Below are 21,274 nucleotides of genomic sequence, written 5' to 3' on the forward strand. Positions count from 1 at the left end.
TCCGAGTGAAAAAACGTGTAGAGAGTCTCCAAACCTGTAGAGGCGCTGTACAGACGCAGACATTTTCACTCGTTCACTCGCGCGATTATTTTGAATAGACAATAATTTGTCTGATAAAACTTTTTTTTATAATTCAAAAACCTCATGAAATTGCACAAAATAGCATTTTTGCGTTGTTTTTAAAAATTAAAAATTCATCCATAGAAAATGTAGAGAAAATAATTGCGGTTTTTTTGAGCTATAGAACTCCTAGAAATGTCAAAAACTGAACGAGGAGATAGATTTTTTTCTGTAAAAAACTTTCAAAATGACCATTTTTGACATTTTTTTCTTTCGGAAAACGACCATACATGAATCTATAAACACTAATTAACTTTTTAAAGAATCATTTGAATCATCTTGGAACTCCACAAAATCAGATAAAAAATTCTGAAATTATGGTTTTAGACCTGCAATTGTGATCGCGCCAAGCTTTTTTTCTGTAGGTCAAAAAAATTTGCAGTTCGGAATTGTTCTGTGGGTGACATGTTAAAAATACCATGTATAGGGGTACATGGATTTGACTTTAAAAATATTATTTGTTCAAAAATCTCTCTTAAATGAACGATGAGCTACATATTTGAGACTACAGTTGTGCATTATGACATAAAAGTAATCGGATAGACATGGTCTCCCAAAGTTGTGTTTTCGAAAATCGACATGTTTTGATTTCATACGATCGGACCATTCGGACATTTCCTATCATAGTAAAATTCTTGGTAGTAAAATTCAGAGATAGAATAAAGGTGTAATTAGGTTTTTTGTAGCCTGTAATCCGTGCTACAAAATACAGTTTAGTATATTGTTTTATCTTCAATCTGTACAAAGTTATGATTTTTTGAATGGACTTGACCCACTTTTTCGGAAAAACCACAAAAAGTTTTGCCATTCTGCTCAACCTGCCTTTGGGCACCCTATATTATCCGTTTTGTGCTAGTCCAGCGACGGGACATTTTTTGCCACCAACATCTGAGAAAAAGCGAAATTTCACTTCGGGTACTTCCCCTGTAAGATTAGTAATAAGCGAGAATGAACAAAGCTGCTAGTCATGTTATGTGAGAAAATTTTTGAGATCGCGAATTATTTCCAGGAAAACAAAAAGATGAAAAAAAACAAATTTCGACTGAAACTGTTGCTGCTCTACTGATTGAACAATGCTATTAACCAGAACTTATTTCTAAAAACTCATAAAAAGTCATTAATTTTCCAAAAATTAAAATATTTTTTAATTCAAAATAACTATCATAAAGATGACAAGTTTTAATATTGATGTTGATATACTTAGATTTTTGATGTGCAGGGTGGCGCATAATTACCCGCACAAAAGTTTGTACAACTATAAAATTTGAATAAAGCCTTGTACTGGGCTCAAATTCCGAGTGCGGAATTTGTAGCCCTGTGAACGAACTTTTATTGAAATTCGGTTCACAATGCAAAATTTAACCAGAATTCTAAGCCGGATGTAGGGTGACTAGAGTGATATCTGTGGACAGCGGCATCCCACCAACGTGCAAGAAACATTTCGCCGCTCATCATCGGGCAATCATAAAAATAACGAAACTTGGGATTGAATGGGATTGATGGGATTGAAGAGTAAGGCAGTTTTCGAAGTGAGAACGGCAACAATCTCGACGTGGAAGCAGAAGTTTGGATGGGAGAAAGTGGAGAAGGCGGTGGTTCTGGTCGAATGGACGAAGGACGATAAGCAGTTGAAGGCGTTGGTGAACTTGGTGGAGGAGATAGCCAAGGAAGTTGGGGAATTGGTGGTGGTACCGGAAAGAATGGAGTGCGGATACGACGAGGTTGGAGGAGTCACCGAAACATGGCAGAAAGTAAGGAAGACGGCGCCGAATGTGGAAGTCGTGGATCCAATGACTCCAGTAGGACCCAAGAAGATGCCGTTGATCCTCTGTGACTTGAAACCAGGATCGCTGGAGAAGATGATGGAATACTTGGCGTGCGCCATCCCAGGCCACTCGTTGGTGGATCGACTGAGAGCAGACGTTGAAGACTCAGAGCCAAAGATCAAGAAGCACCGTGCAAATTGAGGACAAGGCGAAGGAGCCGAATATATTAAATTTTTATTGTTGTTCTGTTTTGTAGTAACTAGTGAGGTCAATAGGACAGTTAGAATTTTTATGAGGTCAATAGGACGTTTCAATTTTTGTAATCTGAGGCCGTTAAGACATGTTAGGAAATCTCTTGTGTTATCGTTTGAGTAGGAAGGCGTAGGGTCACGTGACGGTAATTTCAAAAGGAGTATGAGTTGAGTATAAGTCGAGTGGTCCTGTACCTTTCATGCCACCGGTCAGGGGTCCGGTTTTTCGGAGGAGGGGGAAGTTGCCGGTAGGCATGCCCGCCAACTCATCAACCCTTTCTTACGGTACTGCGCGCCCACTCGCAACGACGCTCCGCTATTCCGCTGAGGCCGTACGCGTACAGCCCGTCTCGCCGACGACGTGGCAAGTCGTGTTTTTGGTTAGGTTTGGTTTAGGTTTTTTGATAGTGTAGTTTTGAAGTGTGTTTTAGGGTTTTTGCGGGTTTTCCATAATATCTTATATCGTTTGTACTATTTTAGTCTCAAATTAATTGAAGATTATAAAACTGACTCTGCCCATCTAATTTGCGGTTGAATAATAAAGGGGAGCAGATGGCCCGAGAAAACAAACGTTATTGCTCAAAAACTAGTTGTTCTATCAAAATTTTTAAACTATTGAATGAAAATACATCAAACTGCGAACAAATTATATTAAAAATCACGATTGCACACTGAAGATTCCCAAGATATAAGCTTCAACATGTTGAAAGCAAGATACACATTTGAAAAGTCAATCACATGTCAAAAACTACATGAGCTATGAAATCGGGTCAATTACACAAGATGAAGGTTTTTGTGTGGGGTTAACATTTAAAGGTGGGGGGACATGAAAAAAAAAATGTTCTCGAAATTTCGTTCAAAGATGCCCCTCGAGGAGTTGAACTTGTGAGGGCGATGATTGTGGGTGCGGCGCCGCTACCGACTGAGCTACGCGGGCAAAGAGAAAGCGCACGTCCGATTGAAACTCAAAATCTATTCTAGAAGTTGTAGAAGTTATAGAAAAGTGGGATTTCACTTCCATGAAATCTAGACATTTACATTGTTTCAGAATCTTAGAATTTACCGTTTGCAGAACTTCAAAATCCAAAAAACAATTTCAGAACTTTATTTTCTTTTTCTATCTGTATTTACATATATCCAGATATGCGTTTTTAGAAGTACTAGATTACATAATACTCAGAAACATTGGGGTTCCAATTCCATTAAATTTAGACGCTTGAACTATTTCAGATACTTGAAATTTCAAGTTTTCAAATCTTCAAAAATTCAAAAATTTTTCTGTTCTGACCCCTCTCTCTTTTCACATTTTTTATCTCAAGAACTCCCACACGACATTTCAAATGTCTTTAGTTTGATCCATCCATATCCAAAGCCTACGTGATTTTTCGTACTATCAGAAAAGATCTGAAATCACAAACCACGATGGCAGAACAAAAAGCGCCACAGATCATTGACAGAAAGCAGACTACATGCTCAACATTTCGAATCAAAAAGTGCACAAAACTCCTTCATTAAACGCATGCTTTCCGCGTGAGAAAGTGACTGAAGACTTCCGCCTAGAAAAGAAAAAACATATCTACAAAGCACGAAAAAGACCGTGATTTCAAAAGTCCATCCCGGAAGTGAACCATATAAAAGGATAGACTAGGTTCTAGTAGCTGACTAGAGATTCTAGTCTACTATCTCAAATAAAGTTCTACTAGCCTAAAGAACTCTATTAGTTCTACTGGAATCATAATGAATCCTTGCGTGGTCTGTGGAAAGGGGACAACCGCTTTTAATTATGGAGTAAGTTTTAGAATTTTTTGAATGATCACAAGTTATGACAACGGTTTTTGTTTCCAGGCTAATTTTTGTAATGCCTGCAAGATATTCTACCAAAGAGCTATGAAGGCTGAAAACTTTCCGACCGAATGTTTAAATGAAGGAAACTGTTTGAAATGTCGTTTTTGTCGCTACCAACTATGCCTTCAAGCTGGCTTACATCCCCCTACTCGAAAATCACCTAGTCCAGGATTTTCATCAATGTTAAAACATTTAGAAATCCTGGACAATCAAAGAAAAGAGAAGGTGTTGAGTTATTCTCAAGTTCCCAATTTGAACTTCAACTTCTGGGCCGAGGCAACCTATCAAACTACTGTAGAATTCATTAGTGGCCTTGAGGTTTCCAAACTGCTCAACGACACTGAGCAAATGGTCCTGGTTTGGCAATCGGTCAGAAAATATAACACGCTTTGTTTTGCTATGAGGGCCTACACTGATCAAAAAGATATGGTTGCATTTCCCAAAGGAGTTAATCCACTGCCACCAGAATTGAATCTATATTTTCAAAACTTCCCATGTGTCTTGAACAAAATCCGGTCAAATGTGGTGGCGAAACTACGAGAAATATTGATCACCAATGACGAGTTTCTGCTGATCAGCGCGATTTTGATATGCGATCCTGGTAAGACCACAAAAAACACCTTGGGGTACGTGGATCTTGGAGTACATGAAAACTGTCATTAACATTACTGTATGCTTAAGCTGAATTTTCTATGGGCTTAGCCTGAATCTCCTGTAGGCTTAAACTGAATCTCTTACAGGCTTAGACTGAATTTTTATAAGCTTAGGCTGAAACTCTTATAGGCTAAGGCTGAATATCTTACAGTCTTAAGTTAAGCTGAATCTCCTATAGACGGAGGTTGAATTATCTTCTTGTACGACAAGATCTCATGTACCCTTTGAACCCTATACCCTTCTATACTAATCTGAAACAAAACTAATAAACTATTCTTTCAATTTCAGTGCCATCCATGTTCACGGAAAGTGGTCTGAGCCATGTTTATTGGTACCAGAGACTCTACACGTCCACACTATTTCAATATTGCCAAACTCATTATCCGGAAAATGGTCCATCCAGATTTTCGGACTTGTTATCGGTTATCGGTGTGGTCATTCAGACAATCGAGATGTATGAAAATGCGATGGTTCATGCGAAACTTGGAGCACATCTTTTGAATCCGTCTCACTAATTGAAAGCCATTTTAGTCATTAATTATGTTATAATCTTATTTATTTTGACATCATTATGATATATTAACTTTATATCGATCAGGACAGCTACATAGACAGCACATCCCAGTCAGCTAGCCACCGGAAATTACATATCTAGAACATGTTATTTGAACCGACACAGTCTGCTCCACAGGGAAATATTCTCTGAAAAACGACGTGTTTTCATTTGACGATCATATTCTCTTGTGAATAAGGAACAAAAAGATACTGTATGTTGTTTGGCCTCATCTCTTCTAATGTATTATCTTTTAGGTCCTTTTCCCTTATGAATACGGAACAAAAGCTATACTGTATGTTTCGTGGCGCGATCTCTTCTAATACATTCTCTTTTAACATTATGCTAGGAAAAGAATGGAACTCGCTACTCACTTTTATCCAGAATATTTCTGCGGCTGTTTCGTTATTTTTGAACAGTTTTCTCATTTTCTTAATTGTCAAAAAGTCACCAAAACAACTCGGTCCATATCGATGGTTAATGATTTATATTTCGGTGTTTGAATTGCTATACTCGATTTTGGATGTTGTCTTGGCACCAGTAAGTGAATTTTAAACTAGCGCATCTTTTTAGAGAGATTTTCTAGCAACACTATTCTCATGGACCAATTTTTCTGACAATCGTGGGAACTGAGAATAAACTTTTCCACCGCCCTACGTTGACCATTTTGAATGCATGTTACTGGGGATGCTTTGGAGCATCGATGGCAGTTTTCGCGGTTCATTTTGTATACCGTTATTTGGTGCTGTCTGGGTAGCCCAATTATATATTTCACTTCTAGCTTTTTTTTTCTCAGACACCGTCTCCGTCTAACATTTTACGGGTGCAAAATTTGGTTTTGGTTTTCGATACCAGTATGGTACGCTGCAGTTTGGTATTGCACAGGATATTTTCTGGCAGAACCCAATGAAGCAACCACCAGATTTATTAGGTAAGTTTTTGAAGGTTGAGAGACTGGAGAATTCCGGGGGCTCACAACCCCGTAGCTCAGTCGTTAGCGTTTTGGAACCCCAGTATTTTGCTCCTAAGGGTCCGAACCCCTCGGCTGCGGCACGGACCGTGGGTAAGAGATCGTGAACCGTTCGCTCTTTAGAAATTAAGCTCAGCATAGCAGAAATTTCTAGGGCCGCAAAGCCACCAAATCCTAATCCATTAGTATCCTCACCAAAAAAAAACAATGGTCCTATTTACAACAGCTTATTGTTACTCGCAGCTAGCTTCTAGGCCAGACAAAACTACTGTAACACCTGTGATAAAGGGATCCAACACCCTCAGGTTTAAGCTCAATTATAAGTACTACGCAAGATATCTCAAGTTTTTCAACTGGAAACACATGAAGGGATCCAACACCCTCAGGTTTAAGCTCAATTATAAGTACTACGCAAGATATCTCAAGTTTTTCAACTGGAAACACATTTCTGATCTAATGATAAACAATTTATCAGTTGACAACTTTTTGATTCCTTTAACCGGGAAAAATGGGATTAAAGCTAGAAGTCAGGGAATCATTCTATAACGGTTTACTCTGCCAACGAAAGCTAGGTTTATTTAACACTTCATTTAATTTCAGAGATAACGTCAAAACAATTTTCGAGCTGGATTCAGACGAATACATTGCCTGGGCCCCTATCTATACGAGACAACAACCGACGGAAATATCAAAGTTCACATTTTACCTTTCATTGGATTAGCAATCATTTCAGCTACTATTGTGAGTTGAAACGCTATAACCACGTGTCTTAATCACCATAACCCTAGGTATCCTCCATTATCTTCATCGTCCTGTTTGCCACATTGTGTTATATCCGAATCAGTGACTTGGTGGTAACAACAATTATTTCTGCAAGAATCCGAAGTCTTCAAAGACAATTATTTTATGCTCTAGTCATCCAAACCCTAGTTCCTCTTATTCTGATGCATATTCCAGCTGCGATCATGTTTGCGTTTGTATTTTTGAATATTGATCTTGGAGTGTATAGTGCAATTGTATCCATGACAATTGCCTTATATCCAGCAGTGGACCCGATTCCCACGATGGTCATTGTGAAGAATTATAGAAGAACTATTTTAAGTGAGAAGCGGGTTTTAGTTTTTTGAAATTGGTTTTGATTTTCAGAATATCTTGGTCTCGGCAAAACAAAGATCTCTGCGGAGAGTCAAAAGCGATTTGATCCGACAGAGTTGCAGATGAAATTTTGATAATTATGCTTTTTATTGAGTAATAACAATAAATGATTCACAAAAACGGTTTTCTCCAGACATTAGAGCGCTACTAGAATCATCAGAAGCGATATAATCAGAGAAGCCGAATATGATAGATTTCCAGATGGCTCAACTTCATACTCGTCTTCATAATCTGTATCCTTCACTGGCTGCTTTCCTGGTGCCACTGGCAATTTTTCTGCAAATCGAATTTTTAATTTTGAAAATTTAGCAAAAAAACTCACTACAACTTTTTCCATTATACTTTACGGACGACTTCGTCTGTGTCTGAAACAACAGACAATCCTTCAAGTACTTAAAAATTTCCATCGAATTCCCATTGATTTCAATAACGCCACTTTTGAACTTGGGAAATGGTGGGACCTAAAACTTTGGGGAGTTATACAAAAGATCTACAGTACCGGACAACTAATATCACATCCTAACTTTTTAAATAAAAAATAGTCATCTTGTTAGAAATCCAAAAATGTACCTTCATATTTGGTAAAGTAACGGTTTGAAGCATTCGATTGTGATTGATTTGGATCGAAGGAGGACCGTCTGGAAATTCTTTTTTTTCACTAATTACAATTTCTCTCAAAATATTACCAAAATTCAAACTTGCAACTGCTCGAAGATTTCTCAAGAAGTTGAGATCTGTGAGCTTTTCAGTGTACTGTACAACAATTGACCCGTAAATGTTGGTAATATTTTCCAACTTCCATGAATAGTCTTCATTTTCATTGTTGATATTTACTTCTCCAATTAAATGTTGGCATTTCAAATCCAGCGATGTCAAATCAACAAAATTGCAAATTTTTTCCCCATCTTTTCGTTCGAGGTCCGCACATAACTTAGCTTCCAAATTATAAACATAGACATCGTTTTCGGCAAAAGTTTGTAGTTCACGAGTTGTAAGACAAAAATCTGGATGATTGTCATGGATGCTGACCGTATAAATATCGAATTTTGAGACCATTTTCTGAAATGCGTCAAATTTTTGATAATCTTGGAACTCGAAATTTGAAATTCGGTAGCTTAAAGTCACTCACTTTTATTGAATCCCAACCCAATCTTTTCAAATCCGGATTATTATGAATATGAGTTAGATTGTAAATGGATAAATAATCTTTGCTAACATTCTCCAAATTACTCAAAAACGATAAATTTGAGACTTGATTTTCGAAAATTTCAATATTTCCCTCAACTTTCTTCAGTGATAGCAAACCAGATAAATTCAACGAATCCGTCAAATTCGCGATTTTCAAAACCCCTTGATCACCACCAGTAATATGTGTGCAGTTTGTGTAATACGGCAGGGATTCTGGAGTTATGTAAACGTTGACGCATTCTGAAATTTGGTTGATAATCCGTAATATTTGTAAAAAATATTTCTCTTTTTTTCAATTTAGGAGTCCCGGAAAAAGTGAGGGACCCAAAAGATTTGCCGTGATCTAGGAAGTTCTAAACAATTAGGTCGTGATTCAAATTTTTTTTTGAAAAGTCATGACCTAGAAATCCAAAATCAGGTCGTGACCTGAAAAATCGAAAAAACTAGGTCATGACCTGAAAAATGTTTTAAAGTAAGCCATGACCCAGAAAATTCAAAGAGATTGGCCATGACGTAATTTATCCAAAAATTTAGATCATGACCCAACAAATAATAAATTACATCATGACTTAAAAACCCTAAATTCAGTTGGTGATCTGTAAAATCTGAAAAAATTAGGTCATGACCTAGAAAATTCTAGAGAGTAGGTCGTGACCCAAAAATTCAAAAAAGTTGGCATGACCTAAATCCAGAAAATTAGATCATGACTTACAAAATCCAAAACAAATTAGGTCATGAACTAGAAAATCCAGAAAATTATGTCACGAATTTTTAGGTCACCACTTAATTTTTCTACAAAAACGGAAAAATTAAGTGATGGCCTAAAAATCTAAAAAATTCAGGTCATGACCTAGAAAATTCAAGAAATTAGGATGTGACCGAAAAATCAGAAAAAAATATGTCATGTCCTAAAAAACCAAGAAATTAGGCCGGGACTCAAAATCCAATAAACTAGGTCGTGACGTGAAAATCCAAAAAATAGGTCGCGACCAGTGTGTCTTTTCGAAAAAAATTTCTCGAAAAATGCTTTTTTCGAGAAATTTTCGAAGAAAATTCGACAAAAATTTCTCGAAAAAAGTTTTCGAAACTCGTGACTCACGACCTAAAAATCCAAAAACTAGGTCATGATCTAGTTTATCCAAAGTAGGTCATAACCTAGTGAATCCAAAAATTAATATCACATAAAAATCCAAAAAAAATGTCGTGACCTAAAAATCCAAAAACTAGGTCATGGCCTAGAAAACCCCCAAGTAAAGCCATGCCCTAAAAAAATCAGAAAATATGCCGCGACCTAAAAATCTAAAAATTAGGTCATGTCCTAGAAAGTTCCAGAAATTAGGTCGTGACCTAAATACCAAAAATAGGTCACGACCTAAAAATCCAAGAAATTAGGTCATAATCTAGTAAATCCAAAAAAATTAACATCACCTAAAAATTTTAGAGCTCCTAATTTTATGGAATAGCCACTCTATCTTACCACACCCTCCCATATTTCCATAGTATTTCAAATTAGCTTTATACATTTCCGAGAAAGTGTCGGTGCAAAAATTATTTAAATTCATTTTCGGATTGTTTGAAATATGCCAAACACATTCCACTTCGGAGTACAATTCTGACAAGGTTTTGTACTGCGCAAGCTCGGAATTGTTAGAAATCACAAATTCGTCTGAAATTCTTGTTCTTCTTGGGATGAAAAAAGAATAACTCGCCTCCATTACAACTAAAAACAAGCCATTTTTTCAAAAAATTCAGAGACACAAAATCGGTGTTCTCAACTTTAATATTGCCATTCAGCCACTCAAGTTTGTTCAACGTTTTCATTAGGTCGGGTTCCGTGACATTGTTATTGACTCCATTGATAAAAATATTTCCACAAACAACATTACAATGTTTCGGCCATGATCTTATTGTTTCAGAAGTCATGTAGGGGTGTTTGAAATGACAATTCAGGTCACATAATTTGTCAAACGAGTTGATATTGATTGCAAAGGTGATAAAAAGAAAAAAGAGGAAAATCATGATTTTGAAAGAAAAAAAATAGAAACTAGAAATTTGTTAGTGGGCTCATGGGATTCTAATTATAGGGTTTATGGCATTTACTCGGTTTTTGAGCTAGTAAATAAAATAATAACATTTTTTGAAACCATGCACTTTTTGAAAATTAAACATCACATTTTTTCAGATGAAACTAAAATCAATGTCAAAAAAAATTCATGAAAAAATGCTATAGAAAGTAATTCATTAAAGCTGACAGAAACAATTTTAGCTTGGGATTAAAAGTGAATTAACAGAAGAATGAATATCCATACGTTTGAAAGTTTAAAGTCCGAACTAATTGAAGTTTCTCCAGCTCGCGGAAGTTTTGCTGAAGAAAACATAAAAGATAGGCTCCGCGGCACTTCGAAACCGCGACACTTCGAAACCGGTCATTTCGAAACCGGTCATTTCGAAACCGCGGTAATACAGGCGAATGGATAAATTTCAGACCACAAAAACAATTTTTGGGTTTTCAAATAGGCTTTTTCTGTTAGAACACATTCTGAAAATCCAAAAATTCAAGGATTTTCTTTTTTTGAGAACATCAAATTTTGGTTTTTTTTTCAGATTCCAGAATGTATTCTATCAAATTTCTATCAAAACAAGCATATTTGAAAGAAATAAAATTGTTTTTGTAATCTGGAATTTATCCATTTGCCTGTATTACCGCGGTTTCGAAATGACCGGTTTGAAATGACGCGGAACCTAAAATAGAGCCAAAAACTAATTCAAAACTCACTGCAACTCTTTCCATTATACTTCACTTTCGCTTTAGTCATTGCTCTGATTAGCATGCATTCCTTTTGAACTTTGAAAATTTCCAATGAGTTTCCATCAATGTCTATGAAATTGTCGTCACCAAACGGGAACGGTTTAGTCTGAAAAATTGATAAACTTTCAGGTTTAAAAAGTGAATTACAAGAACACCTTCATTTTGGGAAAAATAACTTTTTCCAACTTCTTGTTTGACAAAATTCGAATAATTTGGTCTTCATCTGAAAGTTAAATGTTTTTAAAGATGCATGAAAACGTTTTTGGTCAATTGAAGCTCTTCAAACTCTCGGAAAAAAATATTGGAGATTTTTCTTGTTTCGGATTTCAATGCCCGATGTAGGAGTTCCGACACACTCAAATTCAAAATTACGGATCCCAAATTCAGATCACAAATTCAAAATTACGGAATCCAATTTTCGAAATCTGAAATCCGAATTCGGAACTCCAAATTTCAAAATACGAGATCCGAAATCTGGATTGCGAATTCCAATATTCCTCGGCTGGGGTGCCAATACTTGGCCAAATTTCATGATTTTACAAGTGTTGGCCAAGCCTCCCACAAGTCTTGGCCAAAGTATGCGCCTCCATGAGCCGTTGTGGTGGCTTCCACAAGTCTTGGCCCATAGTCGGAAGGCTACAAGTCTTGGCCAAATTCTGATTATTGACTTTTTACCTTAGGACTCATTATTTGATTTTCAATTTGTTTTTTGGTTTTACCTATTTTTCTACTACATAAAGGTTTGAATTTTTATGAAGCTATTTTAATTTTTTTGGTATAAGAAATTTTGAAGTTTCGAATGGTATAACTTTCAACATGACAGAAAATTCAACTTCAACTCAAAAGAGCAAAACTGAAAAAGGATAAGTCTGCGAGTCGTGAGCACATCGTGAGCATATTGTGAATTATTATGAAGAAATATTTAGGTTTGAACAGTTCAATATTACAGAATTCGAACACTTGAATATACAGAATTTCGCCTCATGAAAACACAGGAGACAGAAGATAAAAAAAGTTAATTTTCTGCGAAATTCCACCTAAAAATTCTGCATCAAAACTGCTGTTTCAGTCGACAAAGGATCTCTTCTTGAAAGTATCACACACCTTTCAATGAGTTTGAAAACGCTAACGTTTTTAGGATTTGAAGACAACTCGAACTATGTAAAGATGAATTTATTTGCACTGTACATTATGTAGATGCTTGTTATCGGAAAGTCAGTAATGTCGAAACCAGAACTGTGAAAATTTTTCGAAAAGGAAGTAAAGGTATTAGTTCAAAGGCTGAGAATTTTTAAAATTATCGTTTGTTTTTCAGATGCAAGAAATTGGATCGTAATGTTCTCGTCTAAAGGATACTTCAAAATACAAAGCAAAAATTGAGGAAATGAGATGACTCGACTTGATGCGATTACACTGTCATTGTCGATGAATTTCAACGGATTTCAAAGAAAAGGAAACGAAAAGGTGGAAATTTTTTGTGATTTTAATTAATTTTTTTCTCATTATTCGTTTTGCGTAGTGTTCTAATAAAATGTTGTAGTATATATAATTCCAAATACAATCACAACAGAGCAACAGGTTTCAATGAAAACACACAAAGCCACACACAAGTCTAGACAAGCCTTCCACAAGTCTTGCACAAGCCTTCCACAAGTCTTGCACAAGCCTCCCACAAGTCTTAGCTAATACATAGAATAATGTGCTCGGAGACTTGTGCTAGACTTGTGGGAGGTCTGGCCAAGCATTGGCGCCGACAGCCGAGTCGATTTCCAAATTTTGACTTTCGAATTTCAATTTTAAACTTCAGAAAAAATTCTGAAACACGGATTCCGGATTCCAAAAAAATTTCAAAATGTTGTCGGACATTCCAACTTTAATGCACAAATGGATATTTCCTAACCTTTTGTTAATCTCATAACCGAACGCAAGCTAGACAGGAAATTCAGGTTCACCAACTCCCTTGTATCTCTGATAATCAACGATCCATAAATATGTGTAACATTTTCCAACATCCATACATCCTTCTCATTGTCCTCATCAACTATGACATCTCCAACAACTTGGCGGCAACCTGTTTCAAAGTTCCCAAAGCCGTCAAACTTGCAAACTTTCTGACCATCTGCTCTAGTTAAATTTGGACAAAGCAATATTTTGTCGTCGTTAGGAAAATATGGTCCCACTTTTGCAAACTTCTGCGCTTCCTCCATGGTCAGACAAAATTCTGGGTGGTTATTGGTAAAGTTTAGAGAAAGTGTTGTTGGCAAGATCTGAAAATGCTATGAATAAAAGGAGCACATACGAAACTAACCGTAATAGAATCCCAACCAAGCCGCTTCAAATTTGGGCTGTTTTGAAGTTCAATTGTAGCTCCACCCATAATCCCTCCCGACACGTCAAGAACTTTCAAGTTTTTCATAAACGACAAATCCTCAAGATCGGTATTAGAAACTTCAATGCCTCCTGCGATTTTTCTCAATTTCAAAAATCCGGTTAGGTTCATTGAACTTGAAATTTTTGAAATTTTCACCGCTTTTCCTTCATAACCATCGTTGATACTTGTGCAGTTCGAGTAATACGGTAGAGACTCAGAAGTGATACGCACATTTGAACATCCTGCACCTAAAATTTGAGTTGAGAGTTCAAAATTTTAAATCTACCATAGTCTTTGAGGTTTCCGTAATTCTCCAAATTAATCCAAATAAGAAATTCGTATGAGGTGGTATCCAGTCGAGGATTTCTCACAATTCGCCATGTACATCCGTCGCTATTTCGAAATAACCGTAGTCTTTCAATATCGGTTAAATTTGGATTATCTGCAACAACAAACTCGCCAAACTCGCCTGAAATTATTGTTTTTTAACAAATGTAATTCATTTTTATTTTTCATATTACCTCCTTCGCATTGACTCCGTCTCAAGTTTTCTAGAAAATTCAATGACGTCAGAGAAGAATTTTGAACTCTCAAAAACCCTTTCAGCTCTTCTAGCTTCCAGAAATTCACAGTCCATTCATAATCGGTCAAGTCGGACTTTTCATTTATAATCAGATTTCCACACACTATTTTACAAGTTTTTGGCCACTTCTTGAGTGTTTCAGAAGACAAGTACGACTCTTCGAAATGGCAATTCAAATCTGAATTTAATTTAGAAGAAGTGATTTTTCAGTATTAACAGCTCACCACATGCTTGCTCCTGTTGGCTTTGAACAATTGGGACCAAAAAGGAAAATACAATAGAGATTGAAATTAGTTTGGGACGCATGATACTAGATGAAAAAGTGAATTTAGGTTAGAGAAAAAAAATGTGAAGAGAACAGAGAGAATCGAAATAATTGGGTGTTGTTGTTGTTGCTCGAAACTCGCTTATTGATATTTTGCAGCGAAAGAATCACGTCATGAAAATTGGATAATGGGAGTTTAGGATTTAGAGTTCGGATTCTTATTGATTCAAAATTCGAATGTCGGAAGTCAAAAGTCGGATTTCTCATTTAGGGATTCGGAATTTGGACTTTAGAATAGGAATTTGGAAATGGGAGTTCAGAATTCGAAAATAGAGAATCGAAACTCAAAAATTGAAATTCGGAATTCGAAGATTTCTGAAATCGCAAATTGGAGTTTGAAAGTCAAGAATTGTAAATCGGATACTGGAATTCAGAATTCGGGATATCAGGATTGAAAGTCGTTTATTCAAGATCACTTAAATACATAATAAGCTTGGGATTTCATATTGATATACTTTAAATTTTTATGACACATGGAACAACAAAATGATAAATATCCAAACGTTTGAAAATTTAAATGTCGAATGCTTCGTTGTTTTTTCAAGCCGCGGCAGTTTTGCTGGAAAAAAACAAGAAATAAGAACCAAAATATTCTTCAAAAGCTCACAGCAACCCTTCCCATTGTACTTCACGTCCGCCCTAGTCATTGCTCTAATTAGAATACATTCCCTTTGAACTTTGAAAATTTCCAACGAGTTTCCATCGATGTCTATGAAATCACCTTCACCTATAGGGAATGGTGGTGTCTGAAAAAATGAGGACTTATTAGATTAATAAAATGAGTTCAAAATACCTTCATTTTAGGAAAAATCACTTGTTCCAACTTTTTGTTTGACAGAACTCGAATAATTTGGTCCTCATCTGAAAAATGAGTGTAATAAAGGTGCATTTTCAAATTCCCAGTTTCCAATAGTTGGCTTTTTCGGGTTTGGAATTACGATTTTAGAATTACGAATTCCTAAATTCGGAAATCCGAATTCCAAATTTTCGATTTTCGACTTAACAATTTAAAATTTCGGGATCCGACCTTCAGAATCCAACATCCGAATTCCAATGTTTTGACAATATTTAATTTCTAACCTTTTGTTAATCTCATCACCAATCGCAAACTAGACAGAAAATCCAAATTCGCCAACTCCCTTGTATCTCTGACAATCAACGATCCATAAATATATGTAACATTTTCCAACATCCATACATCCTTCTCATTATCCTCATCAATTACAACATCCCCAACAACATGGCGGCAATCTGTCTCAAAACTCCCAAAGCCATTAAACTTGCAAACTTTCTGCCCATCTCTTCTGTTAAATTTGGACAAAGCAGTATTTTATCTTCGTTAAAAAACCACGGAGCCACTTTTGCGAATTTCTGCACTTCCTCTATAGTTAGACAAAACTCTGGGTGGTTTTTGGTTATGTTTAGAAGAAGTTTTCCATTTGTTGGCAAGGCCTGAAAGTGCAATGAATAAAATGAGAACAAATACAAAACTAACCGTAATGGAATCCCATCCAAGTCGCTTCAAATTTGGGTTGTTTTGAATTTCAATTGTAGCTCTATCCGTCGGCCCTCCCGGCATGTCAATAATTTTCAAATTTTTCAAAAACGATAAATCCACAAGATCGGTATTGGAAATTTCAATACCTCCTGCAACACTTTTTAACTTCAAAAAACCGGTTAGATCCATTGAACTCGACATGTTCGAAATTTTCAGCGCTTTTTCTTCAGCTCCATTGTTTATACTCGTACAGTTCGAGTAATACGGTAGAGATTCAGAAGTGATACGCACATTTACACATTCTGAACAGTGAGGATGTGTTTAAAATTCACATTGTTTGATCTACCATAGTCTTTGAGGTTTCCGTAGTTTTCCAAACGACGATAAGCAAGGAATTCATATGATGATATATCTAGCTGTGGATTTTTCACAATTCGCCATGTGCACGTATCGCCATTAGCAAAGTTCTGTAGTTTTCCTAGATTCGTTAAATATGGATTGTTTGAGACCACAAATTCGCCAAATTCGCCTAAAATTAACCTTTGGAAACCAAATTCTATTCATTTTTATTTTTCAAATTACCTCCTTCGCATTGTCTCGCTCTTAAATTTTCTAGAAAACTCAATGACGTCAAAGAAGAATTCTGAAATCTCAGAAACCCTTTCAGCACTTCTAGCTTCCAGAAATTCACAGTCAATTCATAATCGGTCAAGTCGGTCTTTTCATTGAAAATCAAATTTCCACACACTATTTTACAAGTTTTTGGCCACTTTTTGAGTTTTTCAGAAGAAATGTAGGCTTTTTCGAAACGACAATTCAGATCTGGACTTTTAAAAATTAATATCCGTTGTTCATGGGAAGCTTACCACATGCTTGTTCTCGTTGGCCTTGAACGATTGGGACCGAAAAAAGACATATTATAGAGAGTAATTGTGGTTTGGAAAGCATGATACTGGATCAAAGAATGAATTTAGGTTAGAGAAAAAGTGAAAGGAGAAACAGAGAGAATCGAAATAATTGGGTGTTGTTGTGATTGCTCAAAACTCGCTTTTTTACATTTTTCAGCGAATGAATCACGTCATGGAAATCGGAAATGGAAATTCAAAATTTAGAGTTCGGAATCTTATTGATTCGAAAGTCAAAACTCAAATTTCGGATTTATGGAGTTCAGAATTCGAAATTCGGAATTTGGAATTTGGACTTTTTGAATAGGAGATGGGAGTTCAGAATTCGAATTCGAAAATTGAGATTCTTAACTCAAAAATTAAAAATCGGAATTCGAATATCGGAAATCGGGATTCGGATTTTGGAATCTAAATGCCGGAGATCAAAAATTGCACATCAGATTTTCGATATCGGATTTCGGAGGTCGAAAATTCTCGGAAGTCAGACACCGGAATTCGGAAATCGGATATGAAAATTCGGATTTCAGATTTTTATGTTAGGAACTCGGAACCCAAAATCTGGAATTTAAAATTCGAAATTCAAAAGTGGGAAATCAAAGTTCAGAACTCGGTTGTGGCCTGCAACTTTAGGGCGAAAACAGGGGTGGATGCGGCTTTAGAGCGTTGTTTGGGCGGCTTTTAACCAGAAGCTCCTAGATCTGTGGCAGCTGCGCCGACCACCATCACCTTGGCGAATCTTGGGCGATGTTTGGGCGAATTTTAAAGGCGACGCGTGTCTCGCGTTGCGTGCATCGGAATTTCTTTTCGAAATCAAATTTTATTAATTTTTTCTCATTTTTTAGCGTAATTCATCTCATTTTCTTTGTCGTTTCTGTTTTAAAAATGAAAAACCTTTTAGGTAATAGTATCAAAAACTTGGTTTCGAATATAGGACGTTCAGAAATTGGTTTTGAAGTCAGGAAATCGAAATTAAAGTGAGGACATCTGAAAAAAAGAAGATGAATGGATTTGTCAGAATGTCGAATTCCAGGTCGAAGAGACAACTTCGTAAGATACGTAATTTTTTGAACCTTATTTATGATGATTTTCAGAAGGAAGTTGGCAACACGCATTCGGGCAGCAAAAATTGAAACTGGAATCCAAAGTTTACAAAAAGGTAAAAAATAGGAATGTGATTCGAAAAATTGTGATACTTGTAGATCGTAATACATCTGAGTATCATCAAAGATGAAACAGCTCACGCCCGGAACGACAATGCTCACCGATGTGCCGAGAGATTTCCGAGTTTTGTAACTGAGAATACTACAATAGGACTCGTCACTACGGTGCCAATCAGAGCAATCTGATAGCGTGGTAAGTGGGGAGGAGCTTTTGGTTCAAAGATCTTACGGATCCCTAGATTCCTAGATCCTTGGATCTTTATACCCCTAGATCCTTCGAAACCTAAACTCCAAATTCAGCTTCGTCCTGATCAAAGATCCTAACGAGAAGGACTCTCCTTCGGCTCATCAACCCAATACGTCTGCAAACCGGACAGCCTGAACGGAGCCAAGTACATCGTTCACATGAACCCAATCGTTCACGCTCGTCGTGGACTCATCCGTTCCATCTATCATGAGCTTCTGTACATGGCATCTGAGAGATCGGTGGTGTTCGAAAAGCAGATAGATGGTCGATATGCGTTGAACAAGAACATGAAGTTGGTTTTCCGTGCCAACTTCTCACCAGCGTGTCTTCTGTGATGATGTTCCGACTTTCATATGACAGATCTCATTGGTAAGCGACAATATAATCAATACAATCATCTTCGTATTTTTTTCAGAGCACCCAATTGACAACTACTGCCTACTCTACCCACATCATGATTCAACGCAAATCTAACAGACAATCCTTTTTCTTTTTTTTTTGTTATTCTGCTTATTATTTTTCTTTCTTCTGTGAGCTATTGGTTTTTAAAAATAAATCAAGTTTATAAAATCGATTTGGACAGAATATTCAGATTTTTTAGAGCTATGATCAGATTTCGTGGGAGCTACGCGAATTTTGAGCGTAGGCTTGGCGTCTTTAGAGCGGTCGCTGGGCGGCTTCTACAGAAAACTAAAGCGACATCCGCCCTGCCACAGCTCAGAAGCCGCTTAAATCCAGCCTAAAAGTTGCGGGCAACAGCCGAGAAGTCAATAATCGGAATGCGGAAGTCAAAAATTGGGAATCAAATTTTGGATTTCGAAATTTGAAAGACGAAAGTCAGAAATTGAAGATCAGATGTTGGAAATTGAAAATCAAATATTCGGAATTCAAAGTCTAAAATCAAAAATCGGAATTTGAAAATCTGAATTTGCAAGTCAAACGTCCGGATTCAAAAGTGGAAATTTTAAAATTTGGATATCGGAATTCGAAAGTAAAACAGAGGAATTCCGAATTCGAGACTTAAAAATCGAGACACCTCCTTTTTCCCTGGATTTCTCACTTTTTGTGAAAACCAACTGATCAATTTTTTCACTATTTTTAACTAGACATCTCACGAAATTTTCGCCGAAAAGAGAACATATAATTTTTCCTCACCTTCCCAGTTCAAGGAAGTGAGATCATTCGAATTCCTCTCGTTTTTCTTTATCCTTCTCTATGAATTCTGCAATGTCTCTCGGAATTCATGGAAATTCAAGCTATTCGGATTATAAGGCTTCATTTGTCACTGTTCCAGTACTTTTACTCTTCGTTCCTGCTTTGTATATCCCTATTACTATACGTATTGTTTTTCGAATTTTTGTAAATTTGAAAGTAGCGATTCGTGAGAAAAATGCAAATGTTCCGTTGTTCAGTGCTATCACCTTATCACATGTCATGGTAATTTATTACAAAAATCAATTGACTGATAGATAGCAAAAAAAAAAGAATTTTCAGTGTCTCCTATTTTTCTTTGCTGACTTTATGTATCTTCGCCTTCCACTATCCGGTCTTCTAACCAGTTGGTGTGCTAGTCTACAACCTAGCGGATATCTAGTCATTCTTGTCATTATCGTTTATCATATCAATTACATCGTGGTTATACTCCCTTTCCTTGTCGCTGTCATTCGATTAATGTTGGTTCTGTCACCACAGACACCTCATAAAGTTTGTATTCTCTTTTAAGCTAGAACAAAACTTTTGAAATTTCAGATAAACTCGAAAGTACTAAAATGGGCTCGTCCCATTATCTTACTATACCCCTTCATTTTTACATTTGGCATGTTTCCTACAGTTGGATACTGTGAGTATCCAGGATGGCCCGTTGATTTTGGTGGTGTTATTTTTAGAGTGAAACACAATGGTGTTGGGGTAAGATAGTTTTTTTTGTTAATTTAAGAAGTATTTGTGAAATTCCCCACAGATTCAAAACAAGTACGGTCTTCTCTTCAATACAGTTTTCTGGTTATTGGCAAGTTTAACAATAAACACGATACTTATTCTGAAGCTAGTGATACTGAAGTCCTTCACCCAACCTACAGTATCTCGAGCATCGCAGAGAGCACAACTCTCACTGACAATAACTAGCATATCCATGTCATTAACCTGTGTTACCAATGGGATGATTGCGGTGAGTCATCAGAATTGAGATGAATGAATCATTAAATTTGAGGTCGGTGGTATGTTAATCCCTAAACTATATGTCCTATTAATAGTGGCTCGACCATTTATAAACGATTTGGATACATGTCTGACCCCATGGATTTTCTATCTGACTCATCCGGCATTCAGGAAAAAGTCAATATCACCAATAGCTCCGAATCGAAGAGTTCTTCCTTGAATTGTGTGTTTTTCTCTGTTTGTTGAGAATAAAATGTCAAAATTCGAAGAAAACAAAGTTGCAAATATTTTGTTGTTAGTTCTTATTCATTTTCATGATATTCAGCATAAAAAGTGATTTCAATGAACTGATTTTAAATTTGGGTTGTACACAAAAACAAGTAACGTATTACCTGTTTGCAGAGAAAGATACCGGAAGTGGTCAACTGTCAAAACGTCTATAATAGGAACCGAGATAAATCGTCTCGAAGTTAAAAGATATAGGGCCATTCTGTTAGAATGTTTACAATGACGGTTTTACGGTAGATTACGGTAGAACTTCCTTCAAGGATCTTTTCGAAGTTTTTTTGGAGAGAGACTATGCATTATGATGTGACGCACATTGTTTTTCATGCGCTTGAAAATAATGGGACATTTTTGTCTATTCAGGTGTCTATTCAATACGATTTGCCAAAGATACGCCAAAAACAGGCCAAAAAAATCAGGACATCTGCACCC

General features: G+C 36.5%; 6 protein-coding genes across 6 annotated transcripts; 4 read left to right on the forward strand and 2 right to left on the reverse strand.

Moving 5' to 3' along the window:
* Positions 1-1,610: 1,610 nt before the first annotated feature.
* Positions 1,611-2,087, forward strand: CBG01181 (the record flags this gene model as incomplete). The annotated part of the gene is made up of 1 exon (XM_002635907.1): positions 1,611-2,087. One exon carries the CDS (start codon positions 1,611-1,613, stop codon positions 2,085-2,087), a length of 477 nt encoding a protein of 158 aa, XP_002635953.1.
* Positions 2,088-3,874: 1,787 nt separating this feature from the next.
* CBG01180 lies at positions 3,875-5,151 on the forward strand (the record flags this gene model as incomplete). The annotated part of the gene is made up of 3 exons (XM_002635906.1): positions 3,875-3,925; positions 3,983-4,583; positions 4,925-5,151. 3 exons carry the CDS (start codon positions 3,875-3,877, stop codon positions 5,149-5,151), a joined length of 879 nt encoding a protein of 292 aa, XP_002635952.1.
* Positions 5,152-5,531: 380 nt separating this feature from the next.
* Positions 5,532-7,388, forward strand: CBG01179 (the record flags this gene model as incomplete). Its single annotated transcript, XM_045236977.1, has 6 exons — positions 5,532-5,729; positions 5,776-5,942; positions 5,986-6,120; positions 6,795-6,852; positions 6,948-7,260; positions 7,306-7,388. 6 exons carry the CDS (start codon positions 5,532-5,534, stop codon positions 7,386-7,388), a joined length of 954 nt encoding a protein of 317 aa, XP_045091761.1.
* Positions 7,389-7,450: 62 nt separating this feature from the next.
* Positions 7,451-14,571, reverse strand: CBG01178 (the record flags this gene model as incomplete). The annotated part of the gene is made up of 12 exons (XM_045236978.1): positions 7,451-7,590; positions 7,637-7,775; positions 7,885-8,406; positions 8,444-8,742; positions 9,980-10,168; positions 11,279-11,417; positions 11,467-11,534; positions 13,212-13,578; positions 13,620-13,930; positions 13,969-14,151; positions 14,204-14,443; positions 14,490-14,571. 12 exons carry the CDS (start codon positions 14,569-14,571, stop codon positions 7,451-7,453), a joined length of 2,679 nt encoding a protein of 892 aa, XP_045091760.1.
* Positions 14,572-15,054: 483 nt separating this feature from the next.
* On the reverse strand, positions 15,055-17,036 carry CBG01177 (the record flags this gene model as incomplete). Its single annotated transcript, XM_002635903.1, has 9 exons — positions 15,055-15,149; positions 15,198-15,336; positions 15,384-15,451; positions 15,671-15,894; positions 15,942-16,042; positions 16,086-16,390; positions 16,435-16,617; positions 16,671-16,910; positions 16,955-17,036. The coding sequence occupies 9 exons, from the start codon at positions 17,034-17,036 to the stop codon at positions 15,055-15,057; spliced, it is 1,437 nt and encodes a 478-aa protein (XP_002635949.1).
* Positions 17,037-19,627: 2,591 nt separating this feature from the next.
* Positions 19,628-20,585, forward strand: CBG26968 (the record flags this gene model as incomplete). The annotated part of the gene is made up of 4 exons (XM_045236979.1): positions 19,628-19,837; positions 19,895-20,104; positions 20,150-20,308; positions 20,361-20,585. 4 exons carry the CDS (start codon positions 19,628-19,630, stop codon positions 20,583-20,585), a joined length of 804 nt encoding a protein of 267 aa, XP_045097987.1.
* Positions 20,586-21,274: the final 689 nt, after the last annotated feature.

This window comes from Caenorhabditis briggsae (assembly GCF_000004555.2).
Source record: "Caenorhabditis briggsae complete genome, chrV, whole genome shotgun sequence".
NCBI lineage: Eukaryota > Metazoa > Nematoda > Chromadorea > Rhabditida > Rhabditidae > Caenorhabditis > Caenorhabditis briggsae.